This window comes from Oryx dammah, unplaced genomic scaffold (assembly GCF_014754425.2).
Source record: "Oryx dammah isolate SB20612 unplaced genomic scaffold, SCBI_Odam_1.1 HiC_scaffold_2, whole genome shotgun sequence".
NCBI classification, from domain to species: Eukaryota; Metazoa; Chordata; class Mammalia; order Artiodactyla; family Bovidae; genus Oryx; species Oryx dammah.
This window is the reverse complement of record NW_024070186.1, coordinates 38251323-38275524: the sequence shown is the minus strand read 5'-3', so window position 1 is coordinate 38275524 and position 24202 is coordinate 38251323. Positions and strand designations below refer to the sequence as shown.

At 41.4% G+C, this 24202-nt stretch overlaps 1 protein-coding gene and 1 long non-coding RNA gene across 3 annotated transcripts in view; both read right to left on the bottom strand.

Annotated features, from left to right (window-relative positions):
• Positions 1–15257, bottom strand: part of HPS3 (HPS3 biogenesis of lysosomal organelles complex 2 subunit 1) — a 41599-nt gene extending 26342 nt beyond the window's left edge. For both annotated transcript variants that reach the window (XR_005719867.1, XM_040234506.1), the window contains exons 1-5: positions 14902–15257; positions 5966–6457; positions 5050–5221; positions 4863–4948; positions 1231–1423 (exon numbers count right to left, since the gene is read on the bottom strand). Coding sequence is in view for 1 of the 2 variants with exons in the window: in XM_040234506.1 (XP_040090440.1) it covers positions 1231–1423; positions 4863–4948; positions 5050–5221; positions 5966–6457; positions 14902–15118 (1160 nt within the window). In the remaining variant the exon portion in view is untranslated. The remainder of the gene's footprint in view (positions 1–1230; positions 1424–4862; positions 4949–5049; positions 5222–5965; positions 6458–14901) is intronic.
• Positions 10816–14203, bottom strand: LOC120858452. Its single transcript, XR_005719872.1, has 2 exons — positions 12880–14203; positions 10816–12772 (listed from the first exon to the last, which is right to left on the bottom strand). It is a non-coding gene; the product is annotated as an uncharacterized LOC120858452 (long non-coding RNA).
• Positions 15258–24202: the final 8945 nt, after the last annotated feature.

The window sequence follows — 24202 nt, the reverse complement described above, 5'->3', positions numbered from 1 at the left end:
GAGATTCTGATATTACCACTCAATCGGGAAAAACAAAAAAAAAGCACTGTCCTATGCAACTACTTATTAGAAACTCCAAGAAACCTGGACATAGCTTTGCTTGTAGCTTCCCCTCTATCTGGAACGCCCTTCACTTTCAGTCTCTATCTGTCAAATCTAACTAGCCTTCAGGCCTCACTTTCAACACAGAAACCTTGCCCGTGTGACTTGGCTGGAAGTAATTTCCCTCTTCCCATAGCCTACGACACTTCCATGTAGTCTTAGGACATTTTTCACGAATCTCCCAGTGTTTGTGTCCCTTGTACGTGTCTTTCATCCTCTCTTATGTTGCTGTTTGCATAAAGCAGAGGCTGTGCCTTATTCATGGTTGGTTGGCCAGAGGGCTCAATGCAGTGCCTTGCCTAGAACCTGAACTCAAAAAAACAGGAAATAAAACCACAAGCATTACTAGCTGCTGAGATAAAAGGAAATGAGATTAAATTCAGGAACCCAGTTTACATGCCAGCTTACTAGGAGGATAAGGCAACTCAGAAGATACTCACCACCGATTAGCCACATGAGCCTGACCAACCCCATCCTCTGGACTCTCTCCCCATCTACACTACTCAGAGGGTAGAATCAGGCAGGCTTTCTGGACTGTTTACAGTCCTAAACCATATCAATGAACTCAACTCACATAGAAAAGATATGACAGCAGTGAAAAAAAAATTTAGGAAATCTAAAACTGAAGAGATGCCCTGACTGTTGTCAAGAGCCCCCACTGACTTTTCATTAGAATTCCCTATGAACATCTTCCCTCATGAAGAACCTTACCCGTTCTTAGAAAGATCCCCATCCAGTTTAAGAAAACAAAACAAAGGCAAAACCAGAATTTAAATCTCTGATGTTGAAAAGGCAGTTATGAGCCATTATTTAAAAAATAAATAAATAAACCCAGGTTCAATCCCTGGGTCGGGAAGATCCTCTGGAGAAGGAAATGGCAACCCATTCCAGTACTCTTGCCTGGAAAATCCCATGGATGGAGAAGCCTGGTAGGCTACAGTCCATGGGGTCACAAAGAGTCAGACAGGACTGAGCGACTTCACTTTCACTTTCACACCCCAGGTGTATATCGTTAATTTATAGTGCTATCCACTGGTTCACATAATTTTCATTTAAAGATTTAGAAAGCACCTCAGGAATTTACAGAGAAATAAGTGACTCAAAAGCCAGCAAGGGACTGGGACATACCTTGTGATGACATGCAGAAACTGTGGGGTAAGCACTGCCTGCTGAGATTTCTCGGGATATTGGTAAACCGACATTAATTCAACAGATTTGACAATCATGTACAGGTAGCCCACGTGAGGTAATGAGAAAAAACAAAACAGACTCAGCAACACTTTTTCCTGAGATGAATTTTTTCTATCAGAAGTAAGAGACCCTGCATGCAAAAAAAAAAAAAAAAAAAAAAACATCAAACAAACCATGAATAAGAGGAAACAAAACCAGTAAATAAGAGGAACCAATATTTTGACTTTTCTGTGCAAAAACATCTATAAACAGATAACCAAAGAGTTGCTTAGGTGGTTATATAAGAATGCCAATAAAAAAAATGAAAAAAGAGTGATAGAATATCAACATTTTGAAAACCCTAATAAATTAACAGATCTAGGTAATCATAATCAATAGTTGTTAATATCACAAAAAAAGCCAACCTGATACAACGTACTTCCAAGAGAACTCAAAACTATTTGCATGACCAAAAAAAAAACTGATCATCACCATCATCTGATCAAGACTTAGACCAGCACTGTCAATAGAAATAAAATGTGAGCCATTTATGTGATGCAAAGTTTTCTAGTAATTGCTCTTTAAAAAATAAAAACAGGCAAGATTTTTAAAATATATTAACCCAACATATCCAAAATATTATCATTTTGATACATAATCAATAAAAGATTAATGAGACAGATTATATTCTTTTTTGTTGTACTAAGTCTTTAAGACCTAGTGTGAATTTTACATGTAAAGCATATCTTACTTTAGACTAGTCACACTTCAAGGTGCTCAACAGCAATACTGACAAATGGATACCATACTGAACAGTACAGCTTTAGATCACAGGGAAGTATAAGAGATACAGGAACATGTTAAATGACACTGTGGGGAGTCAGTCAGCAAAATTCAGACTGTGGGAAATTCTGTTCTAATAGTCCAGTTTCCTGCTAACTAACCCTCAAAGAGAAACGAGAGAGGAAGGCAGAGCCTATATAGCAGAGAGACATAAAAGACATAGGAGCCAATTGCAGGTATAGAACCTTACTTGGAATCTGATAAATTGCAGAAAAAAACATTTAGACAATCAGGGAAATTTGAGTAACTGATGGGTATTGGATGATATCAAGTCATTTCTTAAAAATGTGAAATGACATTTGGAGTTTTTGTTTAAATAAAAGAATCCCTTTCCTTTAGAAACATATGCTGAAATATTTATAAATGAAAAGGTATAAACTCTGGGGTTTGCATCAAAACAATCTGGCACAGGGCAGCGGGTGATTATAAGGCAACACTGTGGAAGCTGTGTGATGGGGACCTTGGGGGTCACTGTGCTGTTTTTCTATATCTGTGTGCCTAAAACTTTTCATAATCAAAGTTTTTTTAAAAAAATATAGCTCCAATTGATGCCCTTCAAGGACACATTAATAACAGAAGAACATATAAAAGAGATAACTAACGAGAACCTAAAGAAAAGAACATATAAAAGAGATAACTAACGAGAATCTAAAGAAAATAAAAAAAGAAGAAAATCCAATTACTACACTCTCCACAACTGGCCTAAAACAACTGATCCAGTTTCTATTTCCTCTTCTTTCATACACACATCTGTGCTCTAATCATACAGAGAGCTGCTCGCTTATCTCCAAACATACATGATCTTTCACCTTGCACATGTTGGTTTCCCTGAGGTAGTATCTTACCAGAATCTCCATCTTCTAAAAAAAAAATTTTTTTTAATCTTCTAAAAATTTTACTCATCCATCAGGGCCCAGCTCACATGGGCACTGCCCAACCCCTCATCTGTCCACTAAGTAAACATCCATGAGGCACCTACAACATGCCATTGTTCTGGGTTCCGGGGATACTGCAGCGCACAAGACAGAGTAACTGCATTCATTCTAGTGAGGGGGACTGGGGTGGAGAATAAACTCTGCAGTGTGCAGGGAGGGAACAGTTTAAACTGAGAAGTCTGGGAAGTCCTCTGCGGCGAGGTGATACTTGAGCTGTGAGCTGAAGACACTAGTCTTGCAAGCTCTGAGCAAAGTACTATGTTCCGAGCACTGGAAGAGTAAACAATAGATCTTAGACATGAGTGAGTTCGGTGTAACCTAGCAGCAGACAAAAGCCACACGGATGGAGAAATGTAAGAGGGTGAGCAGGACAAAAAGAGCTTAGGGTCAGGGTAATGCAGGCCATGGAGAGGATTTGGGGTTTTCTTCCAGGTGCTTCGGGAAACCCCTGGATAAGAGCTAACCCTCTAAGGTGGCTGAGGGCCCTCTGGTTTCCTGCCTTGTGTTACACATCCTTCTCCCTGGCTTTTCAGTTCCTCAAGCAAAGACTCTCCATTGGCCACAACCAAACCTGCCCACCAATCAGCCCCATTCATTCCACAGATCCTCTTTCTCAGGAAGCCTTCCCTGACCCCCAGTGAGGTCAGGAGCCTTGTTATACATGCTCAAGGCAAGATTCTTCTCACAGAGCATTCCCATCAGTGTGTAATTGTATACTCCTTCTAATGTTCATTCCATTCAGGGCTGCTTCCCCCCACAAGACAATAAGCTCCATTGAGTACAAGTACTTTGCCTAGTTTTGCTCATTACAGGAGCCCTAGTATTCAGCACAAGACCCAACATAGTAGGTACTAAATACATGGTCACTACCATGTATTGAAAAAAAAATGTATAAGTTTAATCAGAGTAATATTTATACCTTTCCCTAGCCATCACCTAAACATGTGAAGCAGGCCAGCACTAAGTACAGAATTCAATGATTCTTAATCTGGGTTGCCCATTATATTTCTGGGGAGGTTTTAAAAAACACTGATACCCTGGAACTTTCCTGGTGGTCCAATGGTTAAGACTCTGTGCTTCCACTGCAGGGGGCACAGGTTCGATCCCTAGTCAGGGAACTAAGATCCCACATGCCATGCAATGGGATTTAAAATTTAATTTTAAATTAAACTATCTTTTTAAAAGTTAAAAAAAAAATACTGATGCTCAGGCATCAGTTGACCAGTTAAGTCAGAATCTCCAGCATGGGGAGTTCCCTGGCTATCCAGTGGTTAAGACTCTATGCTCCCAGGGAAGGGGGCATGGGTTTGATCTCTGATTGGGGAACTAAGATTCCCATATGCTACAAAGCATGGTATAAAAAAAAAGACTCTCCAGTATGTTGAGACTGGCCATCAGTATTTTAAAAAGCATCCAAGTAAGGCCAATATGCAGCAAGGCTGAAAACCACTGCTCGTAAGTGAATTTCCATCCAGCCCACATTTTCCCATCTGGCTCACAAAGCCATCATTAGCAGCTCTGCCAAATGACCCAGCTGGAACCCAGATGAACCTCAGCTATAACAGGGCCCTGATTTTCTTTTGGGGGCCTACTGACCATTTCAAAAAGAGAAATGGGTTCTGTCAGTCATTTCCTCTCCATGGCTTCTCCTGGCAGACATGATTTCCATTTTGTGGACTCACTGTTATTTGCTAAGGAATCTGTCTAAGGCCACAGGGCAACTCAGAAAAACCTAACCTATTACTCACATTGGACTCCCCACTCCACCCAGTGCCTTTCCAGCTCACTGCACTGCAGCACTCTCATACTTACCTGTCTGGTAAATGGGTAGAAGCTGAAGTGAATGCAACCTGACGTCATCAGACAAGAGACAGGAAGAAATATCAGGAGCGAAACGTCTGTGAATTCAAAGAGAGAAATAGGAGAGGAGATCTAATTTCCATTGCATTAAGCCAGTAAATATACATTAACTGTTAGTGAATGAAAAGCTGTCTAGTACCTATAGAGCAGGTGCTGAACGTGGAAATACTTTATTTTTTCATCAGCTAATCCCGTTGACTCCAGTGTAACAGATATTCCTGACTGTTTGCTTTTTTCACCAAGAAGTTCCATGGGCTTTTGGCAGATAACAAAATCATCTGACTCAAGCTGTGAAGTTTCATTACTGATGCCTTAAAAAATAAAATTTAAGAAAATTATGTAGTAACTCCAAGTAATTTTCGAATGCCAATTAGATTTCACCACATCCCCCCACCAATTACAGTATTTATACACACACACATCCCTTGTATTTATAAGGCGCTATGGTTTTGAAATGTCTTAACACTTGCTCATTCCTTCCTCACAACTGACAAAGTAAAACAGGACATGATCACCACACCCACAGAGATGGTATTCCTAGCCCAAGGTCATTCGAATAGTAAATATGAGGACTGGAACTAGAAACTGCTCCTCTAGCAGTAGATGTTTCATTATTTTTAATGACAAATATATGTTGGAATACATTTATATGCTACAGAATACATCACATGATACAGGAGAAGATACGGACAGCCAGATCATAAACCCAAGTCCCATGTATTGGGAACATCTATTTGTGTGAAAGTCGCTCAGTCGTGTCCAACTCTTTGCAACCCCATGGACTGTAGCCTGCCACGCTCCTCTGTCCATGGAATTCTCCAGGCCAGAATACTGGATCGGGTTGCCATTTCCTTCTCCAGGGATCTTCCCAAACCACGGATCAAACCCAGGTCATCAGCACTGCAGGTGGATTCTTAACCATCTGAGCCATCAGGGAAGCAACCACTCCTTAAATAAGGTGGCTTGGCAATATACATAGTAGAGCCTTTCTGAGATTGCCAGAAATAAGGGTTTTTCTCCATACCCCAAACAAGAAAGTAAGCTAAATTATTTACCTTCTGCCTGTTTCATGGGATTGGTGGTCTTACGTCGATGGTGGTTAACACTCTCTCTGTTTTTGGGGTCTGACTCCAGTTTTACGATTAAGACTTCTAACTCTGACATGACAGCGACATACCCAACACAAAAAGAAATTTCAGCAGGGGTGATGTTATCTATGTGGATAACTAAAGAACGTTCAAAGTCCAAAATCGAGAATTCTTCATTAATGATCTGATACTTCAAACTAAATAAGACTAAATTATTGGTGCAGCCAACAAGAAGGTCTCCTTTCACAGGGCAGCAGGAAATGCACAGGGGGGCCTCAGAAAGCGGCATTTCCACAATAGACATCTGCTCTCTGAAGGTTTCGCTGAAGGGTGCCTCCATGTCATGCCCGACCATCCGGATACACACTCGGGAGTTTTCAGTCCTTTTACTTCTCCAGTTCACATAAGCACGCAGGAATGTAGCTTTGTTCTTCTCTTCAATTGCTACCAAATAATCTCCTGAGAAGGAAATAAGATTACACTTAGAATTTCTAATTAGAAACCACAACTTACCTTGCATCATGAAAAGGAACTAAAACAGAATCCTAATGTGAATGGCTGAATTAAAGATTGACTAGAACCAAAAGCTCAACACTTTGGCCACTTGATGTGAAGAGCTGACTCACTGGAAAAGACCCTGATGCTGGGAAAGACTGAGGGCAGGAGGAGAAGGGGGTGATTGAGGATGAGATGGTTGGATGGCATCATCGATTCAATGGACATGAGTTTAAGCAAACTCCAGGAGATGGTGAAGGACAGGGAAGCCTGGCGTTCTGCAGTCCATGGAGCTGCAGAGTCAGACACAACTTGGTGACTGAACAAGAGAACAGAACTCTAAGTAACAGGATCTTGGGTGTATTTTTAACTGACAATAGGCATTTATTTAGGTTCTGAAATACAATCTCACCCCGTCTTAATGTCTTATTTAGTTGCTAAGTCGTGCCCAACTCCTTTGCAACCCCACAGGCTGTATCCCACTAGGCTCCTCTGTCCATGGCATTTCCCAGGCAAGAACACTAGAGTGGCTTGCCATCTTCTTCTCCAGGGGATCTTCCCTACCCAGCTATCGAATCTATGTCTCCTGCATTGCAGGGGGATTCTTAACCACTGAGCCACCTGGGAAACAGTTAATATCTTAAGACAACCTATTAAATATTCATGTAGCTTACCGAGAAATTCTATGACTAATTTCTATGATAGCTCTACAAGTGATTGTAGCTCTGAATTTACAGCTTGAACAAACCTCTCCTGACATAAAGAGTTTGATATCAGAGTGATGCTAAAATTAGGTATAAGGAACTCTGAAGAGATCAGTGGAATATATACTGCTACCTCGCCCATCCCCACAAGTCATATTTTCATGTCAACTCTGAGAAATAGCATAAAGCCACATATACCAAGTAAAATTTCAATCCAAGCCAGTTTTCCCTTAATTGTTGATTTTCTTGGATTTTCTAAATTACAAAGTAATTTTGGAGTTGTTGTTTATTGTGAGAAGTCAAAGTGATGAAGAAATACAAAATGAAAAGCAGAATGATCTCTCCCCTGCAGTCCAACCCATGAGGAGCCAGTGTTAATACACACAGCTTGGTATGTGTCCTTCTAAACCTTTCTTTCATAGAAACATAGATCACAGAGTGGTAGTTTGTCATTCCTGCTTTTAACTAAATGGAATCACATTAAATATATTTAACAACCTGCAACTTAAAAAAATTGACCTCAAGAGGGAGGGGATATATGTATAATTATAGCTGATTCGCATTGTTATATAGCAGAAAGCAACACATTGTAAAAATTTTAAAAATAAAATAAAATAAAAAATAATAAAATGATTTTTTTAAATTACCAATTTATTACCAAGATTTCCATATGTTTCCCTCCAGGGTAGATACATGGATATCTAACATTCTTTTCAATATCTACAAAATATCCTGTATATACTTGTATCATAATTTATTCAGCAGACCTGGGTTTGATCCTGGGTTTGATCCCCCTACTGATATACTACATTTAAGTACTGGGTTGACCAAAAATTTTGTTCAGGTTTTTCTACACTGTCTTACAGAAAAACCCGAACGATCCTTTTGGCCAACCCCAAATTTCCAGCTTTTTTGTTTTTGCCACTATAGTTTATGCTGTAATAAATAGGCCTATACCTACATATTTACTTGAAAGTAAAAGTGAAAGCTGCTCAGTAGTGTCCGACTCTTTGCAACCCCATGGACTATACTATAAATTCCATGGAATTCTCTAGGCCAGAATACTGGAGTGAATAGTCTTTCCCTTCTCCAGGGGATCTTCCCAAGCCAGGGATCAAACCCAGGTCTCCCGCATTGCAGGAGGATTTTTTACCAGCTGAGCCACAAGGGCAGCCCAAGAATACTGGAGTGTTAATTTCAATGGTGTAGATTTTCAAAAGTAAGACAATCAGTCAAAGGGTCAGTACATTTTAAAATTTAATAGATATTCCCAGATTACAAACACAATTACATATTACAGATTCAAATTTCCACCAGTGCTGCTTAAACAGCCCTGTTCCCCCACATCCTCACCAGCACTGACTCAACATGATGGAGGAAAGAGAGACTCTCATGGATATAAATATCATTTATATTTTCCAGACCACTTATAAAGCTGTTATATGTTTATGCAGCCATGTACAGTTTCTCTTCTACAAGTTATCCACTTTTTAAAATTATTGTATTGGTTTGTTTTTCTTATCAAGGAATAGCAGCTCTCTGGGTAAAAAGGATATTAATCCTTTGCTGGCCATGAAAAGCAAATCACTTTTGGTAGTCTGTAGTTTGACTTTTGACTTTGCTATGGTTTGACTTTGTCTGACATCTTTTACCATATGGAACCAGATATGTTATCTTTTCCGTCTTGGCTTCTGTGTTTCCTGACTTGTTTAAACAGTCTCTTGCATGTGTCAAATTACATAAACACACTCTTACATATTCTATTTGCTGCTGCTAAGTCACTTCAGTCGTGTCCAACTCTGTGCCACCCCACAGACGGCAGCCCTTGGCGGGGGGGGGGTGGGGGTGGGTGGGTGGTAAATTAAATTTTTAATCTTTAGAACTTTCTGGGTTGGAGGGGAGAAGTCAAGGTTCTTTCAAATAGAGAACTCACTAAATGCTAGACATTATTATGTAAACAAGCCTTCCTCCAATGAACTGACACTGAAATGCTGTGGTTAGCACAACGCCTTCCCACAGACAGATGCAGCAAGCAAGTGGGGGCAGCCCTTTTCTGAAGACACTCAGTGGGCTGGCCAGGCCCCCTCTCCTCTGGACTGAGCCAGGCTTCAAGACAGGCAAACCTTCTCCTGATGCTGGTTCCTTTGATGCCACAGACATGAATCCTGAATCTGTTTTCTCCCCAGAGATCCTGGTTGTTGTTTAGTCACTAAATCGTGTCCGACCCTTTTGAGATCCTGTGGACGGTAGTCCACCGTGCTCTCTGTCCATGGGATTTCTCCAGGCAAGAATACTGGAGTGGGTTGCCATTTTCTTCGTCAAGAAATCTAGGTGGAATACCTAACTATACCCTGTGGGTTCCATACATTGGCTCACTCTGTTCCAGAGAAGGTCTGATGGAGTTGAGAGCAGAAGATACCACGTGGCCTCCATCTTCCTTAAACTCTCTCAGTAAATACATTAAACAAAAAAAATTTTTATTGTGGTAAAATACACATAACGTAAAAATAAAAATACATATAACATAAAATTTACCACTTTCACTATTTTTAGGTGTACAATTCATGGCATTAGATACATTCACATTGTTATGCAGCCATTACCACCATCTTGAAAACTTTTTCATCTTCTCCCAAACTCTGAATCCGCCAACAATAATTCTACATTCCCACCCTATGTACATGTATGTCTTTTACTATTTACATAATACAATAAAGCATCAATGCTGAAGAGCATGGGTTATGTGCAAATACATAAATATGAACTATCTGTATACATCTGCAGATCTAACTCAGAACTAAGGTACATAAAATTGAAAGCAAAACTAAATGTGTGTAGAGTAAAAGTGAAAACCAGGACTGAACATCAGAACATCAGAAGTACTGCCTCATAAACACAGACTCGGGCAACCACTATTCCACTTCTGTCTCTATGAATTTGACTATTCTAAGGCACCTCATAAGTAGAATCATGCAATATTTGTCCTTTTGTGTCAGGTTTATTTCACTTAGTGTAATGTCTTCAAAGTTCATTTGTGTTGTACACACACCAGAATTTCATCCCTTTTTAAGGCTGTGTGGATACACTGCATTTTGTTTATCTGTCGATGAATACTTGGGCTGCTTCCACCTCTTGGCTCTGAAAAATGCTATGTATACTGGTGTACAAACGTGTGCACAAGCCCCTGCTTTCAGTTAATCTGTGTGTATACCCAGAAGTGAAACTCCTGGAGAAGGGAATGGCTACCCACTCCAGTATTCTGGCCTTGAGAATTCCATGGACCGAGGAGCCTGGCAGGCTATAGTCCATGGGGTTGCCAAGAGTCCGACACAACTGAACGACTTTCACATGCAGAAATTCTATGAATTTTTTCTGGAAACATACTGTTTTCTATAGCAGCTCTATCATTTTACTCTCTCACCAGGAAGGTACAAAGTTTCCAATTTCTCCACATCCTCATCAACACTTATTATTTCTATTTGTTTTTATAATGACCATCCTAATGGGTATGAAATGGTATCTCTTTGTGGTTTTGATTTGCGTTTCTATGATGATTAGTGATGTTGAGCATCTTGTCCTGTGCTTGTTCGCAACTTAGATAAATATCTATTTAAACTCTTTGCCAATTTTCAAATTGGGTTGTTTTGTTGTTTGCTGAGTTATAAGAGTTCTTCTGAATACTAATTCCTTATTGTGTATATGCTTTGCAAATATTTTCTCCCTTTTCCGTAGACTGCTTTTTCAAATCAGTTGATAGTGTCCTTTGATGCACAAAAATTTTTAATTTTGATGACAGCCAATTTTTCCATTTTTTCTTTGTTGTTAGTGCTTTGGTGTCATATTCAAGTTACTAGTTACTTAACGAACTTAAAAACTAAGAATAATTTGTTTAGTTATAATTAAAGGTTTTATACATTTTATTTTAGAAAAATATAAGCGTTTTTTCATACATCTACAAATATATGCCTATTACTGGTAAAGTCTATATATCAACTGTTTATATGTAATTTGCAAACTATAGATAGTACCTATGCTGTCTTATGTTTTCAAATTAAAAACTTGTTTTATAAACAATGAACTAGAACTTGCTAAGTGTGTCTTCCTGATAAGCCTTATAAACAGACCTTTAGAGTTCTCTCAGTTAATCCTCACAACCCTTCAAGGCAAGATTCCCTTCTCCATTTTATAGATCAGGAACCTGAGACTCAAATAAGCTAAGTGAAGTAAAGTTGCTCAGTGTGTCTGACTCTTTGCAACCCCGTGGACTATATAGTCCATGATATTCTCCAGGCCAGAATACTGGAATGGGTAGCCTTCCCTTCCTCCAGGGGATCTTCCCAACCCAGGGATCAAACCCAGGTGCCCCACATTGCAGGCAGATTCTTTACCAGCTGAGCCACAGGGGAAGCCCTCAAATAAGCTAAGTATCTTGCTTAGGCAACACAGCCAACAAATGATGGCACTTGGGCTTAAATCTGGATCTGGTTAGTTCCAAAGTCAATGGTCATTCCATGCATCTCTCAAAATGTTAGAAAGGAGATATAAGTCTGGAGGATTCTAGCCCTTCATAAGAGAAAGGAATTAAACTTTTCAAAGCATTATGTGCTCAGGGCTTTATTTTACTTATTTTATGACAGCTTCTGTCTTTATTAAGTAAATTTAAAAATCATTATTCTAATTATTCTCAAGCTGAGAGTCACTGATTTAAAAAAAAAAGTAAATTTTTCCTTTTATGCGGCAAGATCATAACCCTGGTTAACGCTAATCCGTAAATTAAAAGGCTGCACTCCTACGACAAAACAATTATCAGAAGGCAGAAATAATATACGATTAATCAAAATATGTTTTATGACTTAAAAAGTTGAGGGAGGGTAGGGCTTTGTTGTTCAGTCACTAAGTCCTGTCTGGTCCAACCCTTTTCGATCCCATGGACTGTAGCATGCCAAGCTTCCCTGTCCTTCAGTATCTTCCGGAGTTTGCTCAAACTCATGTCCATGGAATCAGTGATGCTATCTAACCATCTCCATCCACAGTAGGGCCTAGGGGGAGATAACAGACATTCTTGGGGCTCCTTCATGCACTTGTGCTATGTGGTCTTGTCCTCTGTGCCTCACACCTCCAGACATCCCATAAACAAGTGTCCAGCACCAGAAGTCCCTACACAGCACTCAACTCTGGCCACAGAGATCTTTCTTCCTTGAGAGCAATGAGTTCCCAAATCTCTTCTTTCTCTCTTCACACACAAAACCTAAAATAATTTCAATTACTGATGATGATATTAGGGGCCCATCCTTCAAAATTTCAGCCTACATTCTACCACCTCCAATCTTTATAAACGGAGCCTGGCATCCTGCTAATTAGAGACAAAAAGAAACTGAAAATATTTTCTTCTCGTGTAAGAATCTGCGAAGCATTTGTAGTGAATAGAAACTGCTGATCTAAGATTCACTTTCTTTTTGATGGGGTGAGAGTAGGGGAGACACTGGGCTTAGAGCAGGAATCCCCAAGTCCAAGCCAGTGTTAGTGGGAGGAAAGAGACCAAAAGGAAAAAGCTGAGATGTGTAAGAGGAGTTATCTGGATATCAGCATATCTAGCAGTCCTTACCTACGTTTTGGAAGAAGCTGCACCCAAGCATTAAGTTCAAGCTAAAGGAAAAAGCTGAGATGTGTAAGAGTAGTTACCTGGATATCAGCATATCTAGCAGTCCTCTACCTACAATTTGGAAGAAGCTGCACCCAAGCATTAAGTTCAAGCTGAAAGTTACCCTTGAGCTATCTGACTTATGCTAACACCATACCACATGACTCCAGAACTTTTTTTAAGACAGTCAACGGAATCACAAAAACATCTTTGTTAACTTCAAGGCATCAGTACCACCATGCTACTCACTGCCTATAGCAGTCAATATGGCTCTAGGTCAGTGATTCTCAAGCCTGACTCAACAGGAGACTCACCCAATGCTGGGCCACACCCCAGGAAACTATTACCGTTTCTCTGAGGTCCAGGAATCTTTTTAAGCTACCCTAGGTGATTCTTAAACACCAGTAGAGGCATCAAAGGATTCCTCAGAATCACCACTACTGACAGGCAAGAAAGCTAGAGGTTCCCACAGTGCTGGTCACTTACAATTCTACATTAAATGTCCATTTGGAAGAATGGGGCCAATCATGTAAACAGTGGTTATCTGCCCCCCACCAGCACACACACACACACAATACACACACACACACAAATGTTGAAACTGGTGAGCTTGCCACTCAATAGAGCTCTTGAAGGTAAAGAATCCATAGGTCTAAAAAGGAGGTGGGGAAAACTACTAATATTGTGAAATGATTAGGAGAGCAATATCATTAAAAATACCAAAATCAGAGCCTTCTGCTGACAGAGAATTTACAGATCTAATAAGTGTTTTTCAAACTGGTCTGCAGACCTATTGATGTCTAAACTATTCAAAAAGAAAAAGGAGTAACAACATAATAAGTTGCTCATAAAGCAAAGGCATCCAAAGTTTGGAGCTAGGTGTTTTTATGTAAATAATGACAGTAAATTAAAGGGCTTTTCATTTTTTTTTTTTAACATGTAGCTTTACTCGACAAAATGAACAGTCAGATACCACGTATGGTAGCCCCGCAGTTTTTTTGCTGACCCACAAAATTCCAAGGTCTGGAAATCACTGATCTAATTTTCCACTTTCTTTTTTTTAAACACAAAGGGAGACTAAACTCACACATAGTTGTGGACAGAGAGTTTAGACGGAGCTCTACAATTCTCCAGGTTCATGCTCTTAACTTTATTAGTAAATACCTCAGTCACAGGCTTTTCCATCTTAAATACTGCAATGTACACCCCTATTGAAAAGCAGAATTCAAATTTTAAGTGTATTATTAGACAGTTAAAAGAATGCTATGGTGAATTCTTCTGTAAACTAAAGTACCTATTTCTACCTATTTGCATCTTTTCCTGGGGGTGGGGAGGGGGTGTTGCACTTGGCATGCAGGATCTTAGTTCCCCACCAGGGATCAATCCACGCCTCCTTCAGTGGAAGTGAAGAGTCTTAACCACTGGACCACCAGGAAAGTCCCAAAGTACCCATTTTTAAATGTTGGATATCTCTAAAACAGGGATATGCCTACTCAGTATCCCCTTGGTACTGCTTCACATTTCTAGTGGAAAAGGAGTAGTGGATGCTACTTTTCTGGGGGGAATGGGGCCTAAGACCCGAGCTCTACTTACACAGATTTAAAAATCAGCAGGTCATGTGAGCTTTCAAAAATCGACAGGAAATAGATAAAGGACTGGCCATGAGTTGGCATAATTGTTGAAGATGGGATTAACCGGGGGTTCAGGATACCATTCTCCGTACTTTTGTTTGTACTTGCTTTCTATAATAAACCAATCTTAGTTTGTTTTGGTTTCAAGTGTCTGAGTTGAGTGGAATCCAGTCACCCAACCACGGGCCTTTCCAGCGAGGACACCAGAAGAGCAAAAACAACCAGCATTCCCCCGGCCCACCAGAGGCCCGCTCTCACCTGTGGTTGCCAGGACAACTGCACAGCTCTCACCTTCCTTTAGCCGCCGGACTGGGCGAGACCATCCTACAAGCAGGAAGTCCTTCCCTACCCAGAGCTGCTGGCGTCACTCGGTCCTCTAAGAAGGAGGCCCCAGTGAGGGGCCGAGGCGCCCCTTCCTCCGCCACTACTTACCGGCCTCACTGTAGGCCAGGCGCAGCACCCTGCCCAGGGTGGAGAAGACGCATCTCGGCTGGCACAGCTCCTGGCCGACCACAGTGAACGCCTCCACCTTGCAGCCAGCCGCCACGAATAGCGTATCGCGTCCCCCTCCACAGAAGCGCTCGGGCTCTAGCTTGCAGGGCACCACCTGCTGCGAGCCAAACGGATGCAGGTTGTATAACTGCACCATTCTGGCGACCGGCTGCGGGCCTCCCGGCGGTGCCCGCTCCGGCCAGTCAGCCCCGCCGGGCGCCGGGAGACCCCGCGCGGTCCGTGGAGGCTGGACCACTTCCGCGAGCGATTGCAGGGAGCCGAGTCACGTGAGAACCAGGCGGACCAGCCTGCGGCGCCGATTCTTAAAGAGGCAGCTACACCGTGAGGGTGGAGCCGGAGGTGAGGACGGGCCCGCCCGCGACCGCAGCTCGCTGAACCTCGGACCGCGCCTCCGCGCCCAAGAGTTAGCGGGCACGGGAACCAGTATGTCTTTCGCTTCATGTTTTTATGATACTGCTTTGGGCCAGGCGAGATATTTAGGCCCTTGAGGCCGTTTAAATACTTGATCATCTGTTGTACCCTTTTATACTTGCTGCAGCCTGTGACCTTCTGGAGAACAGGGCTGCAAAAACTGAAGTGGAGTGCACACTGCTCAACTTCGGGCTAAACGGAAGAGTTGCTCAAAAGCCCTGGACATTTCAGAATGGTTTGGTTGGAAAGAGGAACTCCTAGAACGTGCTCGGCAAAATAAATATTTGAGGAAGAAGCGTGGGTATCATCCAATGAACTCCAAATATTTGAAAAAGATTAGTTTGAGCCCAAAGGATAGGACTAAGGATGGAACCCACTGGTTCTCACTCCAGTGCGTCCAAGACTCATTTCAGTTCAGTTCAGTCGCTCAGTCGTGTCTGACTTTGCGACCCCGTGGACTGCACCACGCCAGGCCTCCCTGCCCCGGAGTTTACTCAAACTCATGTCCATTGAGTTGGTGATGCCATCCAACCATCTCATCCTCTGTTGTCCCATTCTCCTCCCGCCTCCAATCTTTCCCAGTATCAGGGTCATTTCCAATGAGTCAGTTCTTCACATAAGGTGGCCAAAGTATTGGCGTTTCAGCTTCAGCATCAGTCCTTCCAATGAATATTCAGGACTGATTTCCTTTAGGATGGACTGGTTGGATCTCTTTGCAGTCCAAGGAGTCGTCTCCAACACCACAGTTCAAAAGCATCAATTCTTTGGCGCTCTGCTTTCTTTATGGTCCAACTCTCACATCCATACATGACTACTGGAAAAACCATAGCTTTGACTAGATGGACCTTTGTCAGCAAAGGTCTCTACTTTTTAATATGCTGTCTAGGTTGGTCATAGCTTCTCTTCCAAGGAGCAAGTGTCTTTTGATTTCATGGCTGCAGTCACCATCTGCAGTAATCTTGGAGCCCCCCAAAAATAAAGTGTGTCACTCTTTCCATTGTTTCCCCATCTATTTGCCGTGAAGTGATGGGACCAGATGCCAAATCTTAGTTTTCTAAATGTTGAGTTTAAGCCAGCCTTTTCACTCTCCTCTTTCACTTTCATCAAGAGGCTCTTTAGTTCTTCGCTTTCTGCCAGAAGAGTGGTGTCATCTGCATATCTGAGGTTATTGATATTTCTCCTGGCAATCTTGATTCCAGCTTGTGCTCATCCAGCCCAGCGTTTCTCATGATGTACTCTACATATAAGTTAAATAAGCAGGGTGACAATATGTAGCCCTGATATTCTCCTTTCCCTATTTAGAACCAGTCTGTCCTTCCATGTCCAGTTCTAGCTGTTGTTTCCTGTCCTACATACAGATTTCTCAAGAGACAGGTCAGGTGGTCTCGTATTCCTGTCTCTTTCAGAATTTTCCACAGTTTGTTGTGATCCACGCAATCAAAGGCTTTGGGATAGTCAATAAAGCAGAAGTAGATGTTTTTGTGGAACTCTTGCTTTTTCGATGATCCACCGGATGTTGGCAATTTGATCTCTGGTTCCTCTGCCTTTTCTAAAACCAGCTTGAACATCTGGAAGTTCACGGTTCACAAACTGTTGAAACCTGGCTTGGAGAATTTTGAGCATTACTTTACTAGCGTGTGAGATGAGTGCAATTGTGTGGTAGTATGAACATTCTTTGGCATTGCCTTTCTTTGGGATTGGAATGAAAACTGACCTTTTCCAGCCCTGTGGCCACTGCTGAATTTTCCAAATTTGCTGGCATATTGAGTGCAGCACTTTCACAGCATCATCTTTTAGGATTTGAAATAGCTCAACTGGAATTCCATCTCCTCCACTAGCTTTGTTTGTAGTGATGCTTCCTGAGGCCCACTTGACTTTGCACTCCAAGATGTCTGGCTCTAGGTGAGTGATCAAACCATTGTGATTATCTGGGTCATGAAAATCTTTTTTGTATAGTTCTTTTGTTTATTCTATCTAATCTGTATTCTGTATCTATTCCTGACATCTCAGTGTGGAGCTTGTGGTTGCAAATTCTCATTAAAAAAACAACAACATGATTTAGATGAAGCAGGTATTGGAGCTACTCTTTCCAATTCATCCAGGAAAGAAAAAAAATCTAAGTATGGATTGAGGGATGCTGTCTTACTTTTGGCATGCAGGGACAGGACTGAAAACAAAAAGCAAAATTTCCTTTTGTCACCCTCATGACCTTTTTTCTGCTAAGAATTTACAAATTAGGTGCAATTGGACTAAAATGAATTAAATCTACCTCCATTTCCTAAACCCTCTTGATGAATAAAGTTGTCCTCAGTAATAAACTCTGCTTCACCCAACCACTAGGGTCTCGGTGAAATAACAGTTCACCAAACTCAGTGAGACCAGGAAGTGAACAAGGAGCCTTGCTCTGGTCAGCCAGCTAGGGCTGAAAACTCATGGAAGGCTCTTATAGAAAATAACCAGCCTAACACAGCCCACAACTCATTCTTTTAGATACAACACTCATGCATACTCCTTCACAAATATTTGTCTTATGATCCTCTTTTGATTTTCTCCTGTAAGGCTGAAAATGATAATTTTAGTGCTAAATTAAAATTTTGAGACTAAAATTACAATTTTATTGTAATTTCACCTACATTAAAATGTTTATTTAGGGGAAGGGACATAAGTATACCTATGGCTGATTCATGCTGATGTATGACAGAAACGAATACAATGTTGTAAAGCAATTATCCTTCAGTTAAAAATAAATATTAAAAAAAATGTTTATTTGGGGTAAAAAAGTGTAATTTGCTCAAAGCCTGGAACTCCAGTCCCTTCTAGAGACAGCCACTTCTCCCTTACACCTGTGTCTGGCTCATCTAAGATTCTTAGAGACAGCAGTGGGCATGCCATCACGTCCTTGTTCGAGGCTAGGTTAGTCTGCTAGGGCAGTCATAACAGAATAACCACAGAATGAGTGGCTTAAACAACAATTTTTTTTTTTTTTTCCACAATTCTGAAGGCCTGAAGTCCAAGATCAAGGTACCAGCATAAATGGGTGAGAGTCCTCTTCGGTTTGCAGACTGCTGACTCCTTGCTCTGTACTCTCGAGCTGGAAAGGGCTAGAGGGCACTATAGAAGATTTCTTTTGTAAGAGCACTAATCAGAATCTGCAACCCACTCTCCAGAAATCTTGTCTGGAGAATTTCATGGACAGAGGAGCCTCACAGGCTACAGTCGATGGGGTTGTAAAAAGTCAGACAGGACTGAGCAACTAACAGCTTATAGGATTTCTGTATGTTGCTCAGCATCTTTAGTCTTTAGCAAAATACACAACAAAACCACCATTAGAGACCACAATATGTTTACTATAGACTAAAAAGATCCATCATGATAAGCGCTGATCAGGATATAGAGAAATTGGTATGGGTGTCAAATGGTACAATAACTTTTGAAACAGTTTGGCAGTCTCTTAGAAAGCTAAACGTGTACCTACCATATGATCCAACCATTCTACTCCTAGGTTTTTACCTAAAAGGACTGAAGGCATATATCCTTAAAATCACTTGTACACACATTTTCATACACATATTAACATTATATGTAATAGTAAAAACCTGAAAAAAAAAATCCATCTTCAGATAAATCAGTTCAGTTGCTCGGTAGTGTCTGACTCTTTGCGACCCCATGGACTGCAACACTCCAGGCTTCCCTGTCCATCACCAACTCCCAGAGCTTGTTCAAACTCATGTCCATCAAGTAAGTGATGCCATCCAATCATCTCATCCTCTGTCGTCCCCTTCTCCTCCTGCCTTCAATCTTTCCCAGCATGAGAGGCTTTTCCAATGAGTTAGTTCATTGGATCAGGTGGCCATAGTTAAGTGTCAGCATCAGTCCTTCTGCTGAATATTCAGGACTAATCTTTAGGATGGACTGGTTGGATCTCCTTGCAGTCCAAGGGACTCTCAAGAGTATTCTGCAACACCACAGTTCAAAAGCATCAATTCTTCAATGCTCAGCTTTCTTTATAGTCCAACTCTCACATCCATACACGACTACTGGAAAAACCATAGCTTGACTAGATGGGCCTTTGTCGGCAAAGTAATGTCTCTGCTTTTTAATATGCTGTCTAGGTTGGTCATAACTTTTCTTCCAAGGAGCAAAAGCATCTTTTAATTTCATGGCTGAAATCACCATCTGCAGTGATTTTGGAGCCCAAGAAAATAAAGTCTGTCACTGTTTCCATTGTTTCCCCATCTACTTGCCATGAAGTGATGGGACCAGATGCCATGATCTTAGTTTTCTGAATGTTGAGCTTTAAGCCAGCTTTTTTACTGTCCTCTTTTACTTTCATCAAGAGGCTATTCAGTTCCTCTTCGCTTTCTGCCATAAGGATGGTGTCATCTGCATAACTGAGCTTATTGATATTGCTCCCTGCTGGGAGCCAGTGTGAGGAACCCCACCCGTGACAAGGTCATGAGGGAGGAAGCTGACATACGCAAGGCCGTGATCAGACTTCAGGAGTTCCCCCTGGCATTTCCTGAGCATCCACCCCCCCAAAATAAAAATCTGCCGGCTTTTGTACTTTGCTTTTCCACTTTTCTGATATTCTCTGGAAAAAAAGTCAACTCAGGGCTTTAGTCTTCTGCATTTGAAAGGGATGTTTCAGTTAACCCCCTCTGATTTCTCTCTAGCTTGCCTAACAGGTTCCCTGGACCTCTTACAGCTTGTGAATTGCTTGCAGCCCCCAACCGGGAGAGGCACAAAGATACAGAGCCTTTTCTAAAGAGTTAAAAATTATATTAGTGACGGGATTTCACTGTTGACTCAATGATTGCTGCCAAGCCTCCATATTCTTTATCTTTTAGGCACCTGGGAGGATGTTAATCAATGTAAACAGGATATGGAAAAAGATATATAGTAGTTCTGATGTTAGCAACACTAGACTTTTGAGTTAATTACTTCTCTTTGCACTCCTCTTGTGTCCTTGCTCTGTAAGAATGTGACTTTATTTAGTACTTTCTGGGAGTGGCACCAAACCTTGGGAAGATCAACACAAGTCTTCTGGTTGACAAACTCTTATCAGAAAAAAGGCTGTAAAATGTTAATTGGCTCTTTTTGGCCAGAAGATGATGTAAATCACCTAAGACTTGTGTATACAATTAGGTATGCAGAGAAAAAAGTCTGGTTTTGATAAGAGTCTGGGCTGCTAACACTGCATAATTTTGTATTACCCATTGATCTCTATGTACAATCTAAAAGGTATATAAGGTCTTCTAAACAATAGGAGCGGGAGCCAGTCGCTGGACTGGTTTCCCCCGTGTCTCTCTCTTTTTCCCTCTCTCTCCTCTTTGCCTTAATTTCAGGCTGAATTTCCATCTGGGGCGCGAAGGCTCGCCAAGTCTACTTACTTGCCCTGGCTGTTAAGACCTGCGCGAAAGGGAGCCTAAGGCGAGGCACCCTTAGATATTCAAGCGAGCGCCGGTGGCCCAACGTAGATGGTGCAAATTCCTTGTCTGGAATTTTATTGGTCTTCCGCGTAATCCAAGCTGTTCAGCCCTCTTCCTCCACTTAATCTTCCTACTACACTATTTCTTCCTAATCTAATCTTATATTAATAAATAAATTAGTCTTTCCTCGCTGACTCCGTCCACCCTTCGAATTCCCTGTATCCACCGGGGCTGGACCCCGGCAGCTCCCGGCAATCTTGATTCCAGCTTGTGCTTCATCTAGCCTGGCATTTTGCATGATGTACTCTGCATATAAGTTAAATAAGCAGGGTGACAACATGCAGCCTTGACGTACTCCTTTCCCAACAAGGAGCTAGTCCATTGTTCCATGTCCAGTTCTAAGTGTTGCTTCTTGACCTGCATACATATTTCTCAGGAGGCAGGTCAGGTGGTCTGGTATTCCCACCTCTTGAAGAATTTTCCAGTTTGTTGTGATCCATACAGTCAAAGGGTTTGCCATAGTCAATGAAGCAGAAGTAGATGTTTTTCTGGAATTCTTTTGCTTTTTTCAATGATCCAACAGATGTTGCCAACTTGATCTCTGGTTCCTCTCCCTTTTCTAAATCCAGCTTAATCATCTGGAAGTTCTCAGTTCATATACTATTACAGCCTAGCTTGGAGAATTTCGAGCATTACTTTGCTAGCATGTGAAATGAATACAATTGTGCAGTAGTTTGAACATTCTTTGGCATTTCCTTTCTTTGGGATTGGAATGAAAACTGACCTTTTCCAGTCCTGGAGCCACTGCTGAGTTTTCCAAATTTGCTGGCATATTGAGTGCAGCACTTTCATAGCGTCATCTTTTAGTCTTTGAAATAGCTCAGCTGGAATTCCATTATCTTCTCTAGCTTTGTTTTCAGTGATGCTTCCTAAGACCCACTTGACTTCACACTCCAGAATGTCTGGCTCTAGGTGAGTGATCACACCATTGTGGTTATCCGAGTCATGATCTTTTTTGTATAGTTCTTCTGTGTATTCTTGCCACCTCTTCTTAATATCTTCTGCTTCTGTTAGGTCCATACCATTTCTATCCTTTATCGAGTCCATCTTTGCATGAAATGTTCCCTTGGTATCTCTAATTTTCTTGAAGAGATCTCTAATCTTTCCCATTCTATTGTTTTCCTCTATTTCTGTGCATTGATCACTTAGGAAGGCTTTCTTATCTCTCCTTGCTGTTTGGAGCTCTGCATTCAGTGGATATTTGGCACTGTGCTCGGCGTGTGGTAGATGTCTCACACATTCCTTTATTCTATTACATGTTGGTGTATTAACTGTTATTTCTGATATTTTTCTGTGACCAAGACTTTCCCCCAATTTAGGCAGCAGAAACCAGGGAATTATATACTGACTGCCCTCAGGGAAAGAATGAGAGAAGAACCAGAGAATCTAATTCATATCTTTTAAGTTTTAAAATTTTAGATGGATTTGCAGTACAAAAGGATTTGGTAAATTATGCCATCAGGTGGGACTAGTTGCCTCCCAAACCACTCTGACTGTTCAAAGTGTGCTAAACTGAGGTGAGAGAGAGGGTTTAAAGGGAAAAAGGAGTTAAAAGCAGGTATGTGTCCCTTTGAAGTAATGCTGGCTCTACCCAAACCCACCTTCTGCAGCATCACACAAGAGGGGCACAGGAGAGGATGAAATGACAAAAATCTGAGACTTAAAGAATCTAAGAGCTAAGGACTAGAAAACAACAACAAAATAAAGAGGTGGCAGGCAGAGATGCCAAAGGCCCTGCAGAAGTGGTACTGAGGTGAGGATAGACAGACAATGGGGTCTGAGCAGCCTCATGCTTCCCTGTACCCAACGCTGCCAGGGATAGTGGGGAGATGATGGGGGCCATACTCAGCCCCTCTGGTTTCCCACAGTCCTGGACTGGAGGGAAAGGAAATAAGGATGGAAACAGCATCAGAAAAACCTCACACCCACAAGGAGAGGACTAACTGTGGAAAATCAATGGGGAAAACAAACATCTCAGTAGATGACAGCCTGAAGACCATATCGACTAACTTTCCTTCTCTATGGGTTTGCTGAATGCAAGAGCAGTAATCTCAGCTGAAACCCTAGGGCATGTATTATCTTAATAGAATCTTTGCTATTATTAGGAATTTTAGAAGCCTCAAGCAGGAGTGAGTTTCAGCTGTAGAGATCTTGGAAGATTGCTAGGGAGTCACTGGGCATTCTTTACCTCCACTGATGATCTGGCACTTAGACACAGGAATGGGCAAAGCTAGGGCATTCAGAGGTTGGCACCTGGACAATAAGGTGACATAAGATATTAATCTCTTACTCAAGTAAGTCTTACTACTTCTTAGAGTTTAGATCAGCTTGATGGCTTCTACAGAAATGGAGAGTCGCTCTCAAAATCACACCATGCCCAATTCACTGTTTTATATATAACAGTGTGTATCTATTAAGGGGCTTCCTGGTGGCTCAGATGGTAAAGAATCAGCCTGCAATGCAGGAGACCCGGGTTTGATTCATGGGTCAGGAAGATCCCCTGGAAAAAGGAATGGCAATCCACTCCGGTATTCTTGCCTGGAGAATTCCATGGACAGAGGAGCCTGGCAGGCTACAGTCCATGGGGTCGACAAAGAGTCAGACATGACTGAGCAACTTTCACAACAAGAACAAATCTATTAATCCCCAATTCCAAACTTGTCCCTCTCCCTTTTCTCCTTTGGTAACCATAAGTGTGTTTGCCATGTCAGTATGTCTATTTCTGTTTTATATGTAAATTCATTTGTTTCAAATTTTAGATTCCACATATAAGTGATCTCAAACGATATTTGTCTTTCTCTGTCTTATTTACTTAGTATGATAATCTCCAGGTCCATCCATATTTCTGCAAATGGCAATATTTCATTCCTTTTTATGGCTGAGTAATATTTCACTGCACACACACACATGCAGGCAACACATACACACACACACTGCATCTTCTTTATTCATCCATTTGTTGATGGACACTTAGCTTGCTTCCGTGTCCTGACTTTTATAAATAGTGCTGCTGCAAACATTGGGATGCATTTATCTTTGGAATTGCAGTTTTCATATTTTCTGAATATATGCCCAGGAGTGGCATTGCTGGATCATATGTTAGATCTATTTTTAGACTTTTAAGGGACTTCCATGTTTCATAGTGGCTGCAGTATGTTTACATTCTCACCAACAATATAGGAGGGTTTTCTTTCCTCCACACCCTCTCTGGCATCTGTGATTTGTAGACTTTTTGATGATGGCCATTCTGACCTGTATTAGGTGGTACTTATTGTAGTTTTGATTTGAATTTCTTAAATTAGTGACATTGAGCATCTTTT